Genomic DNA, 25,347 nt, shown 5'->3' with positions numbered 1-25,347 from the left:
AGTTCATCGACGTCGAACTGAGAAATCGCGGTTCGCCCGTGAAATATGCAACCAGCCAGACCGACTGCTTGGGAATTCCCTGGCGAAATATCCTCGGACTGAATTCCAGGCCCCCGTTTCAATCTTCCGCTATTGTAACGTGCTCTTTACAATATTAACGGGTCCACTTATCGAGCGGTGCCGCTGAAGTGTGACAAATTATTGGCCCGAGAACAGAGCAGCACCAAGCTGCAGAGAAGAGGAGGAAACGCGAAATCTCGCTGGGAGGTTTCCATCATCGTCATGGAACCGCCGCTTTCAGCATGTATCGGACCTAACTATCGATCTTTTCCACTAGGTCGACAATGACTGTCCCCATATCTGAACCACTACTGGGTCAAACGTGAATTATCTAACGTCTGCTGTTAAATTGTCCGATCCCTTGAGACGTTCAACGAGTACTGCAGAAAATCTTTGACGTGAGACGCGTGAAATATAAACACGTGGGAGGAGGTTGGAAAAATAGTAGGAAAGGTTCTAGTTTCATCGCAAGCATGAGCTTTCACAAGGAATTTTAATTAATCTTCGCGTCAAAGATTCAGAAATCGCTTGAAATAGTCTGATACGGCTCTGCTATCGAAATTCGACTGCCTCAAGTTGTAGCGAGATATTCGTCTTACAAGAATTTAATTAATATAATACGAAAACGATAGGAGATAGGAGCTACTAATTGACTTAAATCAAAGTTCGCCTAGAGATCATTTCTAATTTCTACAAACACAGTGAAGAAGATAAGGCAGATAAAGTCGTGGAAATCCACTTTCAAAAGAAAATATGGAGGAAAGAGTCGCCCAAAGCAGATAACGGCAGTGACACAGACTGAATCAACAGTCTTAGGTTAAAGCAGCCTAGTGATCAGTCAAGTTAAAAATCCGCGAGTAGTTGGTTTTCCACGGTAGAGTTAATCGAGTCTCGAGCTTCGGCAGTCAATTCGGCGATCGATCCAAGGGGGTTAAGCTCGTTCATCGTTCAAGATTGTTTCGAAAGTTAGCGTAAACCAATCTTCCACCAACGATCCCTCTTCTTCGTCAGCCATCGTTGTTGTTAGAACGGACAGTACTTATGATTTCGGTGGTCACGCTGCAAGACCATTGTCAACGTACCTCATATCTCTCTTTCGTTTCTGGCAATATCGTTGAGCAATTTCCCAGCGAAATTATAACGAGATTTTCTTGTAGAAAGTTAATAATTAATTCCTTTACAACTTGCCACGGGGGAGGTTCCAGGTTGGTCCAGTCGACGGAACAAATAAAATAATTTCCCTGTGACTCGAAAACGTTCCGTTGGCTAGGAAGGAAAATTGCTTGTTCGTCGTTTGTATCACCACTTGAAGCTCGGGTTAATGAGATGTCCTTCGACGAGAGGGGGTTTATACTTCTCTTTGGCCTGATTCCGCGTCAACTTGAATCTCGTTTCGCTAAATCACCGACAGTTTATTTCATTCTTCGTAAACGATTGATGTAGAAACGGACGAAGGTTGCTTTATTACAGTTCTATTACTCGTTTCGTCCGTTGCTTGTAATTAGAACGCAGTATGAGACGGCTAAATGGAGCTGAATCTTCTTTCGCTGTGCGGGTCTTCCGTGTGGTCGATGTAGTTACTGGAAAACAATAAACGAGGCAGGACGTGTTATTGGAAGGGCGGGATTTGTAGAAAGGCAAATGGGGTCTCGGTTGCTTGATTTCGCGCTGATAGTTTCGGTACCGCGGTTCGTTTACTCGGGCTATTTCCTTCTCCCACTTTTCAATGTTAATAAAGTTCCACTGGGACGATGAGTACGTGTACGGGCGGTGTCGCGTGCGATGTAGGTCAGTCGCTTCGAGGAATCTTTAAAATGTCCCAACGACCAGGCAGTAACGTTTCACCTCTTCTTTTGCAGAACCACACGAGACATGAGTCGAAACGAACGTTGTTTCCTTCTTTTAATAATCTGCGTCCTGCTAAGTGATTATCAAGTGAACTCGGACCGGGACGCTCGTTTGTCGAGGAAAAAACGATACGTCGTTTTTCCCGAAGGCTCGACTTTCTCTGTAAGTTCAATAAATTCTTCATTCTCTGCCCCCGTCATACTTAGTCTGCTAGTAACACAGCGACGATGGTTGCGGTTTCCATATCCATCGTGACTAATTTTATTTAAAAATGTGCAATAAAGCCAATCTTTGTTCACTTTGTAAATAATATCACGTGGGTCTATTCACCGTCTGAATTATCACGACGTACACGACGAAGCGATAGAATATTCATATTGAGAATTGTGGATCTTGATAGCCGAAATAATATTATAGGAATACTAAATTTACACTTGGAATTAAAATTAGAATAGTTATATATTTATTTTATGGACGATTTCTAAGATATTCATCGATACACACTTGCACGCGTCTCAGCACTTTCTTCCATACCCGACTGTTAACAGACTGAACACAGTTTACATTCATCTGTTTTCGAGACGCCGCGAGACATACAAGTATCTCTTCTTTTCTTTCTTTTAACGTGGAGTAAATCCGCATGGACACCAGGCCGCTTCTGGGGAAAGCGGCGTGGTAGTCGGCTGAACTCCAACCGACTAAAACCTCCACGATGACCGTCCCGGCTGCGATCGAGAGAGGTTCGGGAACCGGTGCGAGCGATACACCGCCCCCCTCTCCAGCGCACAATACTTCCCCTATTGGAGCCGTGTGCGGCCATGTCACACCGCGCCTCGTCAAAAGAGCCGCCGTGCCAAGACTGCTTGGCGGCCCCGAGGAAAGCCAACACCACACTGAGTTCCCAAGCGGTCACCCAAGTACTATCCGTGCCCAACGCTGCTTAACTTTCGTGATTGGACGAGAACGAGTGCACTCAACGCGGTTTGGGCGTTGGCAAAAAAATTTTTTTTTTTTTTTTACGTGGAGGAAATCTTCATAGACACCTTACACCACCCTCTATGGGGCGGGCGGAAGGTAGTGCCGGATTCTTACCGGCTAAAACCTCCACGGACGGAACAGTAGCCAGTGCGAGTGTTCATCGTCGGGCCCCTGTGTGCTAAACATCCAGCTGCACATTTAACCAAGCACTCCTAAAAAGTACATCCACAACACACGCAAGGGAGGGGGCTGGGCCGCTTGCCTGTAGTATATTATACTTTTAAGAGAAATTTTGGTTTTTCCGTCCCTTCTGTTTCAATCCTTTCAACCGAGGATTCGAACTCGCGACGCGTCGTCTTCAGTACAGCGCCTTAACGAGCGTAGCTGCCTGCCCCGCCATAGAAGTATCTCTACTATGCATTTAACCTAGTCCAGCACACAAAATTATACATATCTCAATACACCTCCTAATCAAACCATTTTTAAAAGTAATCTAAAATTTTCAAATTTGTTTCTCCCTAGAGCCTTCGTTAAAATATCAGCTATATTGTTTTCTGAGTCTACTTTTATAATGTCAATTTTCTTATTTTCGTAACTTTCATTCATAAAATGGAAGTGAACTTCAATATACTTGAAATTTTTTGTTAAGTTTCTAAATTTTGATATCGCAATCGCTCCAGCATTATCTTCGTCAATTTTTATTGTTCTCTCGATCATTATTTTGAAATTTTTCAATAATTTCTTTACAAATTTTATTTATTTATTATACACTCACTGCTTCTGACAAAGCTCGGCGGCTGTTGATGATTTTGCTTTCTCGATTTCCAGTAAATTGCGTTTCCGAAAAATCTTATGATAAATCCCGTAGTGGATTTTCTATTTACTTTATCTCCAGCCCAATCAGTGTCAACAAAACAATCAATATCTTCAGCATTCAAATTTCTTTTATAAGTTAATTTTAATTTTGTAGTTAAATATAAGTATTTCAAAATTCTCAATGCATATTTATAGTGGGTCCCGTCGTAACTGTTTTGAAATCGACTTAAATAGTTTACACTATAGCTAATGTCTAATCTTGTTCCAGTACTAATATATAATAAAGCTCCTATGAGATTTCTGTATCTTATATCGTCTGAGGCTGATTGTGCGGGTTCTAAACTTAAGTTTTGTTCCATTGGTGTAAAATATAGTTCACTATTTTCTATATTATATTGTTTCACTAATGACTCTATATGACTACTTTGATCTAATTTCATCTCACATTTCTTATGATCGTATTCAATGTTTATTCCTAAGTAAGTCTTTGCTTCATCTAAGTCCTTCATCGCAAATTTGTTTGACAATTTGGTTTTAATTTCATCGATTTTTCTTTTTTTTCCACATATTAATAAGTCGTCTATGAACAGAATTAAGTATATAACATCATCGCTCTCATACTTCATTTACAGACAATAATCGCTCTCACTTCTTTGAAATCCTAATTTTCTCATATACTCGTCGAAACATTCATACCAAGCTCTTGAACTTTCACGCAATCCACATAACGCCTTTGATAATTTACATACTTTCCCGCTTTTATCGTCGTAACCCATAGGTTGTTTTACAAATACTTCTGATTTTATAGTTCCGTTTAGGAATGCTGTTTCTACATCCATTTGCATAATCGTCATGTGGATCTTGTCATGTGAATTGTGGATCTTGATAGCCGAAATAATGTTATAGGAATACTAAATTTACACTTGGAATTAAAATTAGAATAGTTATATATTTATTTTATGGACGATTTCTAAGATATTCATCGATACACACTTGCACGCGTCTCAGCACTTTCTTCCATACCCGACTGTTAACAGACTGAACACAGTTTACATTCATCTGTTTTCGAGACGCCGCGCACACACATACCTCCACACACTGACACTCACATACAAGTATCCCTACTACGCATTTAACCCAGTCCAGCACACAAAATTATACATATCTCAATAATTCACATTGATGGTTTTGCTATTATTTGCAGATCGCTCTATGTCTTACGGTGCATACTCTGACACCGGACGATAACATTTTCACGGAGGGAGTCAATTGGGGTATCTCGTACGACCTACCAAACGAAAGCAAGCCAGCTCTAGAACCCCTTTTACAATTGAGACACGATGAGATTAAACCTCTGAAGAAATATGGTCATCATTCGACGGTGAACGCGATCAACAAGAACGTCGTGAAATATTCCGGATGGCACAGAAACGATAAATATTACGTGAAACCAGGGAAAAGCAAGTACCACAAGTCAGATTACTATTACTTGCAACGTAGACATCGCAGGCAACTCTACAACAAACTGGAGACCATTATGAACGCGTAAGTTGCTGAGCAGAAATTTTGTAGGAAGATAGCTAAGATTATAGGCAGGCAGGCAGTCATTAAATATAAAATAATAGAAACTATACACGATGTCCTGTTTTACGGAAAACAATATCAGCGTATTTTACACTTAGACCGCATATTTTTACGGAAATTCCGATTTTTGAGAAAATAATTAAACAAGAAGAACCTAGGCAAAGCTCTGTGTCACCTATTAGATATAACAACAGATACTGTACAGCTCGAATGTTTTATATATTTTTGTGTATATCTAATTCGCAATCGCTCGTCATTCGTAAGAATTCTGCCGAATAATTTCGGTAGTCGTAAATTCGTTTAATAAGCCACAAAACGGAGAAAATATTTGACGTTGAGCTAGGCAAAGAGTGAAAATGTGGATGAAAAGTAGCTGCGGCCTGCGCGTAGTGAGGTCAGAATGGACTTAAGTTAGAGCGATGTCTAATGGTATAAAAAGACAGTAGAGTGCGTGATTCGTCGTCTAGAATGAAGTAGCACGTTGTTTTGCTGAGCGAAACGCTTTCCTACATCGTTGAACAAGCGCTCTATGACGTTTTTTTCGCGTGCTGTAATGGGGTCGAAGAGAAATAAAAACACATGGAATACTACTTTGGCTGTCAAGTAGTCGATCTATGTTCCGTGACAAAGCAATAGGGAGTTTTATTATTGAAAATACTCGGATATTTTCGTGCGCTAGTAATACGTATTCACCGTAACAATTTCCACATTTGCCGGATTTGCTATACTACGATTGTTTTCTGCCGCCAGAAGTAAAAGACGTGTGGATAAGTTAGCTAGAAAAGTGGAAAGATGATAGCATACAGGATAAAAAATTAAACACAGCCTTTGCTGACTCCTATAAAGTATCCTCAAGAGGATGTATCCATTTTGGTGGCGTAAAAGCGGCGATCTTCTCCCATTTGAAAATCGTAGAGACGAATAAATTTTCGCGCCGGGCTGAGTGGCAGCCTCTATAATAAAATGTAACGGCGGCTTTAGGAGTCTGGACGTGATCGAACGATAGTCGTCCGCCTTTATGGAGAGCCGTCGAGCCGTCTCAGTTTTTTCCCGTGTCATCTGCGATGATGTATTTCGGTCGCGTTAGTGTAAAACGTCGACGTATTGACGGACAGAAGGGAATTCGGCGGATGAAAGTGTCTAAGCGCGTTGAAATTGACGGTAAGACGAAGAAAAATATCGGTTCCATTGCTCTTGCCCGACTTGTTTTGTGAAATCGCAACTAAACAAAACCGAGAATCGTGTTCCAAAAAAATTCTATGTAATATTACGTCAAATACGTTCTATGATATTTTGTTTCTATCTCGGCCAAGGAAAATAATCAAACCGCCTCCCTCGTCTTTGTTGGACATAAAGTATCCGGTTATAAAAAAAAGGACACGAAGAAAGAAGAAAAATAAAGGAAACCTACTTCTGCTGTAGTCGTTGGCCCTGAAAGAGAGAAATGATCCGGCAGGATAATTCAGAAACAACTCCAACTAGTATCCCAGCAGCGATTCTACGTTGAACGATGCGCCGTCTTCTGTCTCATACCAACCTTAACCAGCTTTAACACTACTGTGAACCGTCTCCTTGAAAACCACTGTTGCGTTATGTTACGCCAACTACCTCTATCCAGCGTGTAGAATCAATTTTGGGCGCAGGAAAATGGCTTCCTATTTGTTCGCGTATTCCGTGCTTTCACCTGGTAGTGGTGCATTTATCTTCAGCGAGAAAATTGTCAGAAAGCTTTTACTATCCATCGTGTAACTATAGCTTGAAATCAGGAATGTTATGAATTGGTTATTTCTACGCAGAAATAGGAGTGTGTAATTGTCGAATAGGAATTATGGAAATTAGCGCGTGACTGCGTTTGTGCGTTAATCAGATACTTGGAGTGTCTGTTGGAACGGCCCACTGAATCACCTTTGATGTATTATGATGGTAATAGTACCAAATTGAAGGGCAGATGTATCGTATAGTATTGGGTTAATCGCAGTTTCACGTATGCATCGGATGGGCGTGCGTTTTAGAAGGCAATTAACAAGAAAATTCCAATAAACTGGGCGATAGGACGTAGACAAGCCTCGTCAAGGAAAACCATAATATTACAGATGAAACAATTTGAAGAGAGAGGTAACACGCAAGGAGATCGCCTGCGCGAACTCAGCAACCATCCTAGTAGTAATCTCAGCCAGTCTCTTTCGATTCGCTCCCGCAAGACTCTGCTCTCCCTTTCAAGGTATCTTTCTGAATTAATGGCAAGCATTTATCCGAATTGGTGATCACAGGATACGACTTTATTTCATGCGACCGTACGTTTCCTTCACGATATTCTCTTCTCCAACCCTCCGCGCCCTCAAGTAAATATTACGTATTTCAATAAAAGTCCCAACTAATGTCGAAGAATATTTCGCAAACAGGGTAAGTCCAAGCCCTTGTTACAGTATCGTGAAAAAGTTTTACCTTGCCAAATGAATGCAAATAAATACAAAGATGCTTGATATTAAAATATGATTTCTATAAATAAGTGCAAACAAGCTTGATATCGTTTTAAATCTATTTTTCTTGTTGAAAAAAATACGCCAATAACGTTAAGAAATTAAAAAGTCATTGGGAATTTATAAAAAAAGATTAGGGCTAATTGTCAATAGTCTTCTTCTACCGCAACGAATAACTCCTTCGTTATATTTCTAAAAATTTAATTTGTCATTTTTTGATACATGCCGACGTGGATCATAGGTCGCAGGAACTTTCATACTTTACCCTGCATAATAACTTTCTAAGATCGATCGCAACTTGGCGACCACTCAAATCAAGGGTGAAATTATTGGGGAGCGCGCAACGAATTTTTGAAACGTTGCTTCAAAGGAAACTTTAATCTTTCTGGAAGAAGGGTCGGCCAGATGAGAAAACATCGTGCCGCCCCTTTTATCCGTCCCCACGTGCAACCAGACGCTTGTTCATCGCCGAAAGGATACATTAATACGCGTTCTGCCACCGTCCACACTCTTTCTTTTCTTTCGTGTCGAGTAATCCTAAAATGCATTACCTCGAAATCGCCTCCCTTAATTCTCACAACATTTCTTTCACGTTTCAATAGTTGAATGGGGATGAAATAAATACAGTCTGCATTTTTTGCTAGTCTCCATTCTATTAAAAGGTTCATTGTCGTTCTAATTTACATTTCTTATATTGCTATGAATATATTAGCAAATAATTCTGCTACAAAATCTATTTTTATATTAATTTTTTATAAAAACATATTACTTTTACACATACAGTGCACAAGAGAAAATTCGAGTTACTACGTGTTTTCATATGAGTATTAGTAAACTTTTTACTGGATATTTTTCGCCATGCTGTAAATAATTATTTATTTTAAGGTACATAATCGTCCAAAAGTATACGGGTACTTTCTTATTTTTAACCAAATACATTTCAATTATAAAACTACGAATGAATCGAACAGCTACGACTCCAGCTTTTATCTATCACAATTACGTACATCAGAAGATTATAACGCGACTAAATCGATTAACATAAAACATTTTTCATCTTTCTTCTTTGAATATTTTATTTATTTATCTATTTGAGTACTGAATTTTTTATTTTATATATGCTTTCTGCGGGTTCCTGCATCTTTAAATTTCTCACAAACGCACAGAGATCCGTAATTTACTCATCGTTTCTAATTTTCCTCCCACATCTATGCCGATATAACATAAGAATAGTCGGTAACTCGGATCACGATCAGGATATCTTCTCTCTTCCCGATTTATTTCTCCATTCTAATATTCCGGTTCTTTCAGGATGAACTTCGAAGGGAGAACGTGCGTGTTCCGAGCGCTCTGCGAGGCCTCTCAGCGGCTGATGCCCAAAGGAAACACTCTCATCGAAGAGATGATGAGGATATCATTCTCGTAAGGTTCACAGAGGGCAAAGGGAAAAGGAGTAAAAAAGAAAAGGAGTTCCAGCAGCGCGCGGATTCGAAAGGTTCCCCGCTTCCCATCCGCGATTCCTTTCTTCCTCTTCATTCGGATTCGAGGGAGTGGGCTTTAGTCGGGGATCGATGGGATTTCGGAATAATCTCGTTTCGCCGGAGAAAGAGGCGGACCGAGGCAATGGAGACGAATTTTATTAAGCAAATAAGGTTAAAAGGTTGCCCTTCGTGGATATTTCACGCATTTCAACCCCTATGTAGCCTAAGTCACGCTATTCTCTCGTTGCTCGTGCAAAAAATCACGTCGAATTTTATACATACTAAGATCACTTTCGCGCATTTCGTTCGACGTTTTTTGTACTCTTCTCGTTTTTAGAGCAACTATCAAGGAAGTCATAATTGAAACGAACGTCTAGTCGTTGTATAATGATAAATCAATCAGCTCAGGCTAAACTTATCATTTGTTACGATGTAACGAACTAGTTAATAGATTGGCCAAACTCTGCTTGTCTTTTTCTGCTGGCGTTACCAACTGATCGGAGTAATAAGTATTTACCGCTAGTATTGTGAAAACATCCGACTTTGGGAAGAACTTTCAAACGTCGCCACTGTAGCGACATCCGCAAAAGATTAAATATGCCGTACAAAAGTATACAAGAAACAAAGTACAATGAATGTTGAAAATTTTGCAACGATTTAGTGCAGTGAATATGTGAAAAAACGCTGTCATTCTACCGAATTGATCATTCGAAAATTCCTGACATTGTTCGATATAAATAGTAGTAAGATCCCATCGATCCGCTTCGATTTCTCGTAATCTACCACCGCGCGCAGTTGGCAAGTTCCTCGAAGTCGCAGAGACAAGCGACAACCTTCCATTTCCTTCCTGCTGATTGTTACAGCTTCCCTTTGAAGCGGCTGTTCGCTCATGAGCCGGAGGAGCATCATGCGTATAGCAGAGCTCACAAAGCAGGCCATGAGGGCCATGATTGCGCCTCCATGTACGCCGGATGCAGTTTCTCCCTGATCGACATGGCCCTCGGGAAATACGACACATCAGCGACGCGGCGACCTCAACTTCCGCCAGGATATGCCGATACGGTTGAATCTTTCGGAGACTGGGCCAGGTACAACATGAAATAACACGCTGGCTCTACGCCGCTAGAACTCCAAAGGGGTGTTCTCACGGAATATCTGGACGAGAAGTCGGTTTGATTTGCGAAGCAAATCTTCTCGTCCCTCTCGATATTAGCACGTTCCGTACTGCGCGACTTTTTCGTTCAAGCAGTTTGATATTTTGTCTATGACAAGAAGAGAAACTGCGTATTATGTGTATTTTACTTTTCGATATGAATGTGTGTTTTCTCATGAGACGTAGAACTGGTCTATTCGCGTAAGAAACCGCAAAATTAAATAATTAGTAATTTGGCATTAACCATTATGGAACTCAATTTATTTAATAAATGTGAGAATTTGAATGGCGCAGACGGAATTGGCGCGGAACGTAATGTGTTAATGGCATCGAATACGAAAGCTTACAGTGATCGCTGAACTTTAATGGCACTGCAAATAACGTCGATGATAATATCCAGGAGTACCATCCTCTCGAACGTTCTGCAAAGAAGTTGAAAGGAAGCGCAGCAGCAGGGGAATAGTATCGCGTGACGTGTAAGTAACGCGAGTCGGTCTCAAAAATAGCAATATCCGGAACGTAGTAGCGTACACAGCTGCATTTTCGGTAATTGGATGAGCTTACCTATCGGCAGAGCAAGAGCGGTAGATGGAATCGAAGCAAGGGATGAAATAAACGAGTGTGGATAAGGCCTGCTATGGCATCCGGCTGTGTTCAGTTCACCAGTTCCAATCGATAATAACGATTCTTTGTAATATTGTTACACCGTGGGTCAATATATTCGATATAACAGGATTACGTACTTCGTCGAGCCGAATATTACACGAAATCCGGAAAACTGTTTCGTACAGGCAACTACAAATAGATAATCGCGCGAATAAGTCGGCTTAGCTGGTTTCGTGGCTTTGTCGATTTGCGTGATCGCTAGGTGTTGTGGCGTACACGTCTGCTTCGATTTAACTACGATAACAGATGGAAACATTTGTTAATAGCTAGCTAGTAGAATGCTTCGTAGTTCGTTCCAACCAAGCAATTAGAGATAAATATTGATACAAAAGTTTTAAGCGAGGGACTTAACAAACCTGAATCCTCGTCGATTCCGTTACACGAATATCCTATCGTTTTCTTCCTTCTCTTTCTGTCTGCTCTTCCCTCTCCTTTCTTTCTTCTCTGGCCGTTTTCATTCCTTTCGGTTCGGTACTCCGCATGCACGCATCGATTGTCACTGGTTTCCGCTTTGCCACGCGGTGACGGCGCGTCCACGGTAACGATAAGAGATGAAAAATTGTTGTATGTTTCTGGCCAACGACGCGACGCCGTTTCCAACGATGAACAACAGCCAAAGCCCCGGGACTCGTTCCCGGAGAAATTGATTTTGGATTTATTCGGTGACGTCATCGGCCATAGCCTCACCCTCGACGACGCACGATATTTCTGATACGTAACGGATCGCGTTTGCATCGTTGGACATGCGTGGGTCTTGGCTTTCTATTCGTCTTGTTACGCTCGTCAGAAAAGTTGTTGAGATTTTGTCCTCGTAACAACCGATACTCTCAACGTTCGTTACACAATGCTCCATTCGTTCGACAATGTTTTGTTCTACGCGACCACAGTTCCACGTATACTCGAATCGTCGCTCTGTTTGACGAGGAAATGGCACGAACAGAAGATAAGCTCAGTTCGTTGATTTCCAAGCAGACCGCGTAGAACGGATGGAGTAGAACGAGTCGACACATAGTCAGACGTGAAATGTACGTAGCCTGTACGTTGACCCTACGTCGCTGAAGTAGAATAGCGCAGTAAGTAGATGAGTGAGTAGAATGGCCCTGTACGTGGTCGGGCGTTCGATCCTTGTAAAGCTACCAATACCCATGGATGGGAAACGAAGTGAAAGAAGGCACATATTTTCCAACTTAAACTAGTAGAACGCGGCCCATGTAGTCAGACGCGACATACAATGTCCTTAAGTCGATAAGTGGAACGAATTTGTTCTGCGAGCTCGACTGTGTGCAAGTCGATAGAAAAATGAATATTTGTCCATTGTCATTCGTATTGTCTTAATCTAAACATTGACAGTATTTGTAAAAGTTCTTCATTTTATTCTAAGTATCTTCCTTTAGCATTCTTCTGGATACTTACACACCTGAAAGGTGTTTTTAGTAAACTTTTTATTGGAATTTGGAATCTTCGAAATAAGAGGAATGGACGAACACACACTGGCATCTATGTGCGAATTTCTTAATCGAGAAAGTCATATGCAGCAGCGGTACGATGAGTACATGAATTATACAAAACGCCGGACATATTAAATTACTGTCACATCGATTAATATGATTTACGTGATGTACAGTCAGTCACGAAAGCTTTTGACGCCTCATAAAAGAGGTCCATTTTTATTTAAATAAAAAATACAAAGACTTATAGTACCATATTGATTTCCTAATATACTTTCATAAAGCAATAATAAAACAATTTTCAATTGTTTTCATATAGAACGCACCAGTTTTGCAGTCAAATTTTATAGCATTTTATTCCAATTAGAAAAACTGTCGTTTTATACGTTTTGCACAAATTTTTGTGGTTAACTATATATATATATACCTATAAGAATCTCTTAAGTTGACAATTTCAAATACCTAACTCAAAAGTCAAATAATTTCTTAACAAACATTCTTCCTTTCAGTCAAAAGTTAAACGGTATCAACGAGATAACGACTTAATGTTATTAAAAATGTAATGAATTAATTTTTCGTTTTTGTAAATAAAAGCGAAAATATTACTTATACATAATTCTTAAAACGTCATTGACCTGTGATCGTTATAGAACCTACTTAAAGCAACGACGAACTCCCTTATTTCCCAGTCAGACTGTGCATGCACGAAGAGCAAAGGGAAAAGAAGAGATAACAAAACGATCGGTAAAGAAGGGGCAGAGCTAGTCGCTTTTCTTGTCTCATCCGCGGAATAAAATTCAGTAGCAGCGAACAGATATCGATTCCGTGACAGTGACACCGCCCCAGTTCGCGGGCCAAGCCGGGCGTGGTGTAAGGCCGCTTATAACAACCCTCTTTTCCACGACACTACCGATTCCGTACGGTTAACCACAATTCCCCCGGGTGAAAGAAGCAAGAGCTACTTCTCTTCGTCCTTCCCTTCCGTCTCCACGGCCTCCGTCAGTTTTTTCGCCGCCACGCTTTTCATCCGCCGTAGCGATATCGGCGACGTCGTTTTTTATGTATAAGACGCGTTTCAAAGCACATTTTTGGAATTACCGGTATCGCCAGTCGCAAAGCGGCGAGCACAATAGATCCATAATTTAAGGGAATCAACCTTTTGACCGCGCAACGTTTGATTTGCTTGTTGACAAATTCTGCTCTCAGCATCGCGTCTTTTATTCACCCGTTTCTTTCTCGTTGTTGCTGAAACGCTTGGAAAATGTTGTTCGCGTTTCTCTCCTGCCACAACAGACAGGTAAACCATTCGCGGAGGATCGCCGCGAGAGTTTGTTGGAAATGATTAATTTCTATTAGCAGTAAATCATGACCGATTATCGCCCCTATTACGGATTGGGTAGAATTTAATTTAGGAAATTACCCCCGGGACCGTGGCTAATGGTTGATCGATGCAGGAATCATCGCTGTCAATGACGAGCACTGTAGAGACAGCAGTCGCCGCCAGTTCGCGAACTATGTTCGTCGTTCGAACAAACAATCGTTCTTTTGCCGCGAAATTATGAGATTCGATTGCCTGGCTTTTTGGCTGTAAAGAATACAGTTTTCTTGTTCATTTTCGTTGTCACCGATGGAGAAAGTTTTCAGTGGATTCGAACATCGAACGCTAGCTCGAAAGAGCGCCCGTTGGAAAAGTTACCGACGTAACTGGCTCTTCCGATGAAAGTTCCGCATGAAAAGTTCAACCACGTAAAAGTGGTGTACTGTATCGAGACTGATCACACGATGAGAGACTCGCGAAATCGCTCGTTGGCAGATTCGTTCTCAAATCTACTTTCCTATCGCTGGAACATTTACATGGCATGGGTATATCTTTGAACTTTTATTTCCAGATTAATAGTAGATATTCTACAAAAAAAAAAAAGAAAAAAATGATAGCCAATGCATTTTTGAAATCTACGCGTTACATTTCGTTTTTATTACACTTCAAAGCCCGGTTTTGCTAGGAACATGCCAATTATTTTAGAAAGGGTCGCTGATTTTTCAAAATTCCCTCTTCGGATACCAACAGATAACTTTCTATTGAATAATCCAAATATCAATACCAATTTACAGTTACACCATGTATCTGCAAACAGACCATATGGCATGGGACGCGTGTGTACGCTACGGATCGCATTCGCTAACATTCGATTAGCCTCTTTAGGAACAATGGACGACGTGACTATCATACTCAAACGATGCGCGGCGGCGGCATGATCGTTCGAACATTTAAGCGAGCGTAACGCTATAAATCACATCGGGCCAGACGAAGCAGAATGCAAACAGGCCTGTTACGGCCCCGCACGATACGACTTCCGCTTGCAAAGATGTCGCAATCGAATCAAACGAACCTTGTCACTTATCGAAAGATTACAATCTGCCCTCGTTTTTCCGATAAGTAAATTCCAATTAATTTCACCGGAGGCAAGCAAATGGCTGTCGCGAATCAAAGTCAGGGCTAACATTAGGTGGAACGAGCGTCTGTTTGATTATCTGTTCGCTGGCTGAACAATGACGCGACGAGATGGCAAGTTCAATCGGTTCTCTGGCTGATTTCCGCAAAGTGCCGTCACCAGAATCGATATCTCGATAGGATTCGAACGTATGTGGGAGCATGTGAAAGTTTTCTTTATTTTCAATGCACGATGAAAAATTTCGCGGAGAAAATCAATTTTAAATGAATGTCAATACTTGGACATAATTAATTAATATATACACGCTATAATGAATGTGACGGTGTACAAATATTCTTTGTAGCTACTGCGTATAAATTTCGCGTGGATAATAATTTTCGTTTGGGTAGGAACTGTGTATATCCGCGGTCCACGTTATCGCAATTTGAAACCGAGCGAGTTAAATTTTCTTTCAATTAGAGATCCGCTGATATTCAAATATTTGAAATAACAAAGTTATATATTCGTTCGTGGATTAAGCAAACCTAACCCAAGCCGACAGTGGTTTGTTAACCAGCATAGAAAATGAATCTACCTAAAAAGGCGTTCGTGTTACTTTTTAAATTATGCTTTAAAACACGAAACACGTAGCTTCGTTTCTTGCCACTTTCCGCTTCATAAAGGATTAAAGTACTGCGCCCATGCTTGACTATTCCCCGCCGCTTAAGGTCCAAATTGAAAGGGAAAGAATTGCTGGCCAGTCGACGTGACAAGAATTAGAAAGAAACGAGAGGCGACGTTACACGTATTAAAAGTGATAATTAAGCAACGAATACGCAAACGAGACTACGACGATCGCGCGAATTCGCTCTTGCCTCGCTACAGTATAATCATTACGATAATCAAATATTCTCTTTTGCTAATATATCCGTTTTATTAATGGGAGAATTATCGAAGAAGTTACAGATATTGGATTTTGTAAATGTTAATAAAATTATAGCACTCGTGCAGTTTAACACTGTGACTGCTACGTTGGTCATATATGACCAATGGTTTTTTCTGTGACGCCACGGTGGTCATTGATGACCGAAGCGCTTGAACTTCGGTGACCGGAGCGCTTGAACTTCTTACAAGTGTAAAAATTGTATGAAAATTGACAGTTAGGGCATTTTGAATATAAGCGATAAATAGAAGATACTTTGAAATAAAAAGTGCCCCATAGAACAATTAAAAATTTTTATTAGAACATCAATAAAAAAAAGATGAGAACAAATCTTGCATCTAACGGTGCACTGTGTTTGCATCCATATCCTTGAGGGGTAATCTACGAATATTATTATAAACACACCTGAGAAAATAATCGTAAATGCTGCTTTATAATCATATAATTGAAGTTAGAAGTGTGCACATACCTTACTATTATATATAGAATGAGCAAATACTGTTTTCTAATATCTTCCACATGTTTCAACGATATATTCTGGACGTTTTGCTTACGACGAAATAACGAACGCAAGTGGTTTGTTGAAATAAACGAGGTCTTGTTATAATATGTCGCTATTAAGTGTTACCAAGACGTCACGGTGGTCACCCGTGACCATCAATAAGATAAACGGTCCATTGGAGAAGAATGTTGTCTTACATCATCGATGTATTATTATTTTGCCATTATATGCTTTTAATAATAAAAATACTCCCGTGGCATCCTGAGCGAAACATGTGATTTCGGCGTGGCAGTCAAAGTGTGACACTCGTCTAATCGTTACAAGGAAGTACATTTAAAAGTAGTTTTAAAATTCCGCGCCATGTCAATCAATGCTATGTTAGCGAAATTACCTTTATACCTACATTTGAAGCTAAATATATATCTTTTAATGTCACTTACCTTTACACTATCAATTACTGTCACTGTTCTATAATCCGCCGTTTTCTTTTCTTTTTTTGAAATTTAAGTTTAATGAAATTAAATCCCTAAATATCCCTAAATTAAAATTCCTATTATTACCATTATACGATACTTATATGTAATTTGTATTTTATTATTAATTCTCTTGCGCATATTCATTACACAGTACGAAGAAACTTCTCGAATGAGAATGCTTAATAAGAAAAGAATGCAGACAAAGCGAAGTGTTCGCATCAAACCAGTCTCATAAATTATTAAAATCAGCATATTACAGACAGGATTAAACTGCCTGAAGAATCTCAATCTAACGACGAGTTAAACCACACAACGAAATAAATTCTCCGGCAAACACAAGCCGGAGAGAAAGAAAGCGTGCAATAAACATTTTACTCCGATGCTGACGGTTTCTCGTTGTTTCCTGCAAACAACCCAGTCCCCGAATACACGGCCCGTATCCATCGTAGCCGTTTAAGTGTTTAATAATCTGTCTCGACAGGGACAAAAGGGCATGGCCGACCCGTTATTATCCGGCCTCCACTCCCGACCCCCATGCCGCCACCCCTTTCCCCCGTGACGTTTGATTATTCATTCACGCTTCGAGCCACGGCAAAGCTGGAATCCACTTTTAACTCGCTATGGAACGAGCCACGAAAACGCTCATTGCGACGACCAGGGATATTGATTCTTTCAGGCCTCACCGTTGCCGCAGTACTTCTCCCGACAAATTGCTTCTTTTCGATTAACTTCGTTTCGTGCGACGCGTATCGCCTCTACGAGTAACTCGACGATTGCCTTCGACCATATCTCCTTGCTATCAACCTAAAGTCGAACACCGGAGATCCTACATTTGCCACTTCCCTTCTTCATCGGTTACTAGCTTGATTAGCTGTTCTACGTGATGCTGGAGACTTATTCTTAACCAAACCAGACTTCCGGTATTGCAGTGTGTCTTCTTGCGATACTATTAGATTTCTTCAGCTTCTTTAGCAGTCTCTGACGATTAAAATGGAATGTGCAGAAATTTCGTTTGTCTAGTATACTATGTTTGTCAATTATATACACGCACACAGCGATATCAGATCGATAGAAATTATTCTTGATCGCTCGAATTGCCACCAAATACGTAGATGATCAGGTATTATCGTTGCGTGTGTTTGATGGCGACAGTCAAAGCCTACGTGCTCAGCGGCAGAAAATCAACGAGGCGCTCGGTTCTCAACGATATCCGGGATATTGATTAAATATTGGAGGACTGAGAAATATTTCCGGAACTTCGTACCAAACGCATAATAACTGGCGCTCGTTATTCCGTATATTGTACCGTAAGTTGTGATTGTCGTAAATAAATGATAATTAAGAAGATTACCAGCAGCCGCACATGTGCATACAATTATTAGCTGATTTATTTAACTTACTATTGCGATATATCAAAGAATGGCCCGGTATTTTCATGAGCCGGTAATTTACTCGAGTCGGATGTCAATGAAAATGTCTGGAGCTTGGTTAGGGTTTACATTAAAAGATTAACAGTAGAAGAATATTTTAGCGTCTTTGATACGTCCTCCGGTGAAATAACGAGCAGTTGGAAGTATCGTGAACAGGTCACACGAAGACGAGACTTTCCTCGGTCGAAATCTGTTTGCATTTTCCTGACAATTGCACAGTCATCGGCTTATCGCTTATTGTTACCGCCGCGAGACAATGAGCCGGATCGTTGCAATCTAAACTTTGTCTCGTTTGTTGAACAGGTTACAATTTTATCGTGTTACAGTCGAAGTTCACGCAGTTTCTAAGTGCTGTACGAATAGTGGTAGCTATTACTTTTATGTATTTAATTCGAATACAATGAATGCAAATTCACGAAGTAAGTATTTCGAGTACTTACAGTCAGTCTATAACAGCCATGACAAGTAAATTCTTCCAATTTTCCTATGACTTTAAAATCACCGAAAAATCTTTCGAATAATTAATAAGATAGCCGAATAATCGGAAGAAAAGGATTCATAGAATAGCTTAACCTTCTCCTAAAGAGTAGCTTCTTCAAACAAATACGCTTAACTCGTGAAGAAAACTCGATAGGCAGTTGGAGGGCGAAGAAGCAAACGCGTAGAACAACTCGTCTTGAAAGCAACGTTCCTATTATTTAAAAAGAGAATTCGAATAATCGCAAGAGCAAAGCTTTAAAGAACTACTCGAACAAGTTTCGACTAAATCTTTTCCACCGTTAAGGATCTCCTCAGACTAGCATTATCTCGTGAACCACCATCGCTCTCACAATGTGTTTCGTTATTACACCAGGTTGCACACGCTAGGTGGAATTACTTACTCGCGAGCCGCGCATCAGTCGATTGTCCTCAAAGGACCGATTCCTTGGTTAAGCATAACGAGATTCGCTCGATGCTGGTAAGGTTACGAGTAATCGTCTCGCGATCATGGCTGTTCGTCTTGATGCTTCGTAGATCGTCCTGAGTGCTGAAGTCTGCAAGTTTCAAAGACAAACGCCGTCAGTTTATTATGCGCGAGGAGAGAGAGAGAGAGAGATGGAATTTGCTACGAAAGGGTGTATCGAGTAACTAGTTGCTCTCGGCTGCGCGGCCCCCCATCGTGGAACAGCGACACAAAAGGGAATCGCTTAATGACACCGAGCATCTTAACTTCGCTCGTAGCGGAATACTAAGCAGTGAAACGCAATAACGCATCCGCCGATTCTTGGTTCGATATCACGTAGAATATTCGAGTATCTCGTTGAGCAGCCGATTTGAAAGGAAACAGTCGGCTACCATGATAATACTTGGCGATGATTATCTCGTAATCGCTGAAGGAAATAATTCCTGATTTGGAAATAATTTTCTTCCTTCGGTTCTGTCGCTCTTTGTTCTCTTCCTGCTTTGTATCTCGCATCAGTTTGACTCGGTTTTCCCAACTAATTCGCGCACTACGCAGTTCCTATCTCGAGCTGACATATTATAATGGCGAAGAGTATACAAATAAGGGTATGTCGTTGTTAAAATTCAACAAATCTGGTTTGTAACTATTAAATAATTCGCAATCAAAATTTCTCCTTCAATATCCATAGTGTTTGAAAGTACTATTGTCACTTAAGAAGTTCGAAACGTGCAAGTTTTAATTCATCCGATAACTTCTCCAATTCGACATTTTAACAGCGAGCCGAGGCGTTTGGTACGAAAACATTTTACACTACAGCATTGACTGTTCGTATCGCGCGATTGTCCAAAACTGATACGTTTGACGTTCAGTGAGTCTGAAGCGGTGACACACGGCAATTTTGATAAGCCATCGAAGAAAAAAGTCGCCTATCGATTCGAACGAAATAAAATGGCCGCTTGCTACCAGCGCAAGGAATTACGAAAAATGGTATGCAACGAGTTCGAAAACAAATTACCATCCAGATCCGTTTTTATAGCGAGCGGCCTTTCCCGTGTCTCGTGAAACAATCCCTTCATAAAACCAAACCATACCAGTACGAGCCATAAACATGGTCCATCCGTTAGAATATTCCGCAAACGAGTATCGTGAACGTCCTCGATAAAACCTACCTCGAGATGGAGAAGGCGCGACTATCTTTTCCAGAAGGGGATATAGAGAACAAAAAACAGGGGGACAGAAGTATCCGGCGACGATTTAACAACGATGGGGGAGGGGGATTCAAATTCGTGTCGGAATCCAATATTTCCGAGAGCTTGCAGGAAAGTCGCAAGGAATGTCGCATGGAACGATACTACGACGCGTTGCTGTTGCTTCGTGTGAGGGATGGAAAACGGTGGTGGGAAACGGAGGCAGGAGAAGCGAGGCGATTCGGCGTGTTGTACGAGCGCCGTGGTGCGAGCCGGCGGAAGCCGAGCAAGAAATGGAAGAAGTCTGGAAATCCAGATAACCGGGCTCCTTTAAGAGAACGACAAAGGGTCTCGAGCGGAGAAGTATGTTGGGAAAGCGCTCGAGAACGAAGAAAAAGAGGGGGAAAGCGTCCATCAAAACAGTTTTACAGCGACTCGGTTCTCGAGTGGTCTTCTTTATGCTTGATACTCTTGCCTAGATGTGCGTGGAGACCAATAGAGACCTTCGAAGAGGTATCTCGATATATCGAAGAAAGTGTGTATCGTTTAGGAAGAGAGCTAGTCGTTGGATGGACTATCGGTTACTCTGTATCGTGTTACTTTGGGGCAATTAGCGCTGCTTTCTTTGTAGAATCGAGAAATGTAGAGAAAGGTTCCTTCGGTTGCCATGATTTTTTTAACCGATCGGTTAGGTTTTCAATCCTTGATTCGTATGATTATTTTATTATTAGGCTGTTTTTCAATTTTGTCATTTTAATGTATATTAAAATGTTGCGTAAGTTCTGTCCATCGAATTTCGCAAATTGAACAGACTACTAGAGGCAATAAGAAAGGAGACTTCTCGGTAATTTAAGCGAAGTGCCAAAGACAAATACAATATCGGGATGAAAATCAAGTTGTTCAAATGTGCTATAAATTCATATTAAATTTTCCATTATTGTTTCATTTTACACATTACACGGCGCTACGTTACTCGTGTGTTATCATTTTTCGTGTATTTTTTATATCAGTTGCAACAACAGTAACAGCAATGCGGATAATAATAAATTTACCGACTTTAAAAAGCATCGCGATAAAATTCAAACTGCGATGTTCAACGAGTGTCATCCAGGGCGCGAAGAAAAAATTTAACGATTCAACTAGTGTTAGCGACACAGTCGCGACTAACTTGTTTATCGCGCAACTTTTAATTATGTTTGTGCTTTCAGCAGACCCGTCCACCGATTTCCGATGAAACTTTACGAACTTCCGACTCATCCGTCTAAAAGTGTGAGGGATAACTGTTTAGATGACTTCCTGCCGATAAAAAGTGGCGAACGCCAACCTGGCAACCGTAACTTCGCGAGATAACGCTGTTGAAGCTTGCCGGGGACCTTCTTCGTCGAGTGCATCGTCATTTCTGACTGTAGATTTCTCCTTTCGTCGTGTGTCTCTTCTCGAAACTGATCGAGCTCGTTAAAGAACGAGTAATTTTTGAAGAACGAGCGATATTTTTTTCGTAAATCGATCGACAAAAGATAAAGTCGCGGGAATACCACTTTTTCTGCGTTGAGTCTTTTTCTGCGTTGACGAGTCACTCGTCGGATAAAAGGCACGATTTAGCATGGGAATCGACTAATAAACGGAACGTTGTTTGATTAATTGATCGGCTCTGGCCGATGGATGTGGATTTCCAGGCCGAGTAGACGAGATAGAAATTATTTGCATATTTATATGGACGGCGCCGATCGTTTTGGGGGAAATTTATTCATTAGCAAAAACACGTTTACACAGCATTACATAATTACGTGTGAGTAATTAGAGGTTGAACTAATTAGGTGTGCATACAGAGTGTGGCAACTTGTTCTTTCGAAAGCTAGTTTTTCGAAATACCATTTGATATCCTTGTTAATGAAAATGATTACAAATTGTGAACGAATAATAATCGCTACGAATTACTAAAGGCGAGAGTGGAAAGTGTATTAAATATTACGAAGAATTGCTTGATATTAATAAGATGCGAAAATCGTATACAGCTGCATCGACTTATATCTGCGAGCGCGATCCTCTCCAAGCGGCACGATACTTTTACCGCAGAAATATTTTAAGCGAAATAGTTACGATGCATTCGATTAAGAAAAATCGGAAATGCATCGAATATTACGGCCAGGAACCTGACATTAATATCATTCGAGAAGTGCACTCTTGGAGACTAGCTTTTAAAAAAGTCCTCGTGTTTCCAGCAGAGAAACTATATTCGATGAAACCATTTCGATGTATTAATTTGAAAAATGTGCGCGTATGTCGAATACTATGGGAATTAGTTGGAAATCAATGACACGTAAAAATTATATGTAACTGTATCGACCTGTACATTTGAAAATTACTGTTCTAGAACGATGAAATACTTTCAATTTAAGAATATCCTCATAATTACTGCGCTATAATATTTCCATATTGATATTCCTATTATAATTTCAAATCGATAATGTAATTATATATCTCGTCTTATTCTACAGAAAATTCCATATCAGAAGATATACAGGGTGGTTGGTAACTGGTGGTACAAGCGGAAAGGGGGTGATTCTACGCGAAAAAAGAAGTCAAAAATATAAAATAAAAAAAATTTTTTTTTTAATTTTTCCATCGAGACAACGATCTACAGTGAGATCCGTTATAACGTACCGCACGCGTACCGAGCGAAAATTCAAAGTCGATTTTCTCGAAAACAAAGCCTCAAACGAAAAATTTTTATTCTATATTTTCGACTTCTTTTTTCGCGTAGAATCACCCCCTTTCCGCTTGTACCACCAGTTATCAACCACCCTGTATATAGGCGGAAACAATATTTTTAACGGCAGCATTTTCGGTCATTAAATTCAGGAAACAGTGTGCAATACCGTAAATGTTATATGGTAATCCGCGAGATACAAGAAGCGCATATGACTGTACCAACTTGTATTCTGGAAAAGTACCTTTTTGTATTCTCCTACGGTATCGAATATCGCGTGAATAAGATCCTACTTTTATAAAGTATCCCTTACAGAAGGAAATAATATCCTGAGCAGGAATGGTATTTTTAATGGGACCAGGTATTAGTGTTGAAAATAGAGGGCGCAGGAACCACGGAACGAGTAGAAAATTTCGTTATTTTAATAGTCCCTTGGGGATGCTCTGGTTGCGACTTAAATATCGAGACACACACATTCTTCAGGGCGCGAGGTAAAAGAAGATCTTGCCAAGTTCCGTCTGACTAACACAAATCGTTCGCGAACGTTTCCACTGCAGGAAGTTGCTGGTAACTGCGCGCCAAACGAATATCGTCATAAACCTAACCCGCAAACTTCCATTCGTGCCGTTCCTTTCGCCGATACTCCAGCCAACCAACGTATTTGCCATTCTCGGCCAACTAGCGACCGACCCGGAAAAATTATTTACAGATGAAATTGCCGTAAATGGCAGCCGTAAACAGCCCTGCAACTTTTCCGTGGTTTTCTCTGCCAACGATTAGCCGATTCATGAACTCGAGAACTCTGGCTGTCATTTCTTCCGGTTAGTCGCTGTTGCGGTATCGTTTTGTTGACTAACTTTACGAGAGGTTTCTACAGCGTTTCTCGGTGTCGAGGAGTGCGATGTTAAATCGAATGTTGTCGATCTTTGGAAGAAAAATTCCCTCGACTTTCCTCCAACAACTTCTTCTCGCTTACCTTTCCGCTTCATTCCGGGTTCGCGACGCTTTGAAGAGAAATCTGCGAGTTCCACGAAAGAGAAAGGCAAAACTACAAAAATGGGGAAAGAAGGAAAAAGAAGAAGCGGGGAAGGCGGTGAAGTGCGAAAAACGAGGAAGAGAAATACGAGAAAAATGGGGACGAAAGAAATGGCGCTGTGTTAATAAGATTCGTTTTAAAAATCAGTAACTGGGAGTATGGTGATTTTCGTGGAGGGGAAAAGCACGGGGATTACCCCGTGAATGCTAAGTCGGCGTTTGAGCAGGAAAACGCAAGGGACGTATTAATCTTGACGCCGAGAGGACTTGTTATCCGACGTGTATGATATCGTTAGCTTTTTCACGCCTCTTATAAACCCGGAAAAGAAAGGCGTATTTGATTTATTAAATACGTTATCTCGAGGTAGAGTGTGGAGAGAGGGAGAGGGAGGGAGAGAGAAGAGAGAGAGCGAGTAAGGAAAGCCGGAGGAAGCCGAGTAGCATGTTCCAGCTGTAGAAAAATGTGCTTAAATCAAGCGTTTCCGTGATGCAGAAAAACGCCATCCTGGGAATATTAATGCCGATGTCACGAAATTCCTCGGTAGAAAACTAGAACTTAGAACGATCCCAGTCTCTGGACAAATGTTTTCCGGTGAATTTTCTGCCTGCCACGGGTAGATTGTAAGGGACGAGGATTTCCACAGCGAAGATTGAACGCGGCGATATACTCCGCTTCTAGTTCGTTTTACCCTCGGACGATTACTTTGTAACCGCAGTTCAGGGGTGTTTCGGGGATAGGGAGGTTGTTCCGCCTCCATTTTAGCACGAAGCTTTTGTCGAAGGTAAAACGCAATATAGGAATTGAAATCGATTTCATCGCAAACCTTGATCGTCGAACATTTAAAAGCTCGTAATATAAGGTAGGTAATTAGGAATGCGAAGGAATATTGCATTTTCGCAATGTAACGTTCTCGTGGAGTATCGAACGAAATCATAACGCAATAAAACAAAGAATCTGCGCCGGTTTCCACGTAGACGCGCCGGACTAAGTATTATTCAAAGAGCCACCTTTGTTCTATACATTCTTCCGTCTAGGAGCATTTAATTAAAACAAAATTGTTTCTGTGTTGCGATTTCATTCGGCGCATAGACCTTCCATCTACGTAATGAGGCAACTTCCACAAGCAATCGGCTTTAATTAACTTAAATTTATTATCCAGGCGTAAAACAGCGAG

At 40.8% G+C, this 25,347-nt stretch overlaps 1 protein-coding gene, 1 long non-coding RNA gene and 1 pseudogene across 2 annotated transcripts; 1 reads left to right on the top strand and 2 right to left on the bottom strand.

Moving 5' to 3' along the window:
• The first annotated feature begins 1,857 nt into the window (after positions 1-1,857).
• LOC100744676 lies at positions 1,858-12,390 on the top strand. The gene is made up of 4 exons (XM_033324856.1): positions 1,858-2,070; positions 4,907-5,247; positions 9,078-9,188; positions 10,111-12,390. Exons 1-4 carry the CDS (start codon positions 1,933-1,935, stop codon positions 10,349-10,351), a joined length of 831 nt encoding a protein of 276 aa, XP_033180747.1. The 5' UTR covers positions 1,858-1,932; the 3' UTR covers positions 10,352-12,390.
• LOC117152591 lies at positions 2,546-25,110 on the bottom strand. The gene is made up of 3 exons (XR_004462986.1): positions 25,100-25,110; positions 8,345-8,351; positions 2,546-2,682 (listed from the first exon to the last, which is right to left on the bottom strand). It is a non-coding gene; the product is annotated as an uncharacterized LOC117152591 (long non-coding RNA).
• LOC112214116 lies at positions 2,789-2,903 on the bottom strand (annotated as a pseudogene).
• Positions 25,111-25,347: the final 237 nt, after the last annotated feature.

The sequence above is a fragment of the Bombus impatiens genome, unplaced genomic scaffold (assembly GCF_000188095.3).
Source record: "Bombus impatiens unplaced genomic scaffold, BIMP_2.2 scf_0080, whole genome shotgun sequence".
NCBI classification, from domain to species: Eukaryota; Metazoa; Arthropoda; class Insecta; order Hymenoptera; family Apidae; genus Bombus; species Bombus impatiens.
The sequence above is the reverse complement of the archived record's forward strand: the minus strand, read 5'-3'. Positions and strand labels throughout refer to the sequence as shown.

Coding starts and splice junctions, on each gene's coding strand:
- LOC100744676 (XM_033324856.1), top strand. CDS start 1,933: ATGAGTCGAAACGAACGTTGTTTCCTTCTTTTAATAATCTGCGTCCTG. Junction 2,071..4,906: donor CCGAAGGCTCGACTTTCTCT/GTAAGTTCAATA, acceptor TATTATTTGCAG/ATCGCTCTATGTCTTACGGT. Junction 9,189..10,110: donor ATGATGAGGATATCATTCTC/GTAAGGTTCACA, acceptor TGATTGTTACAG/CTTCCCTTTGAAGCGGCTGT.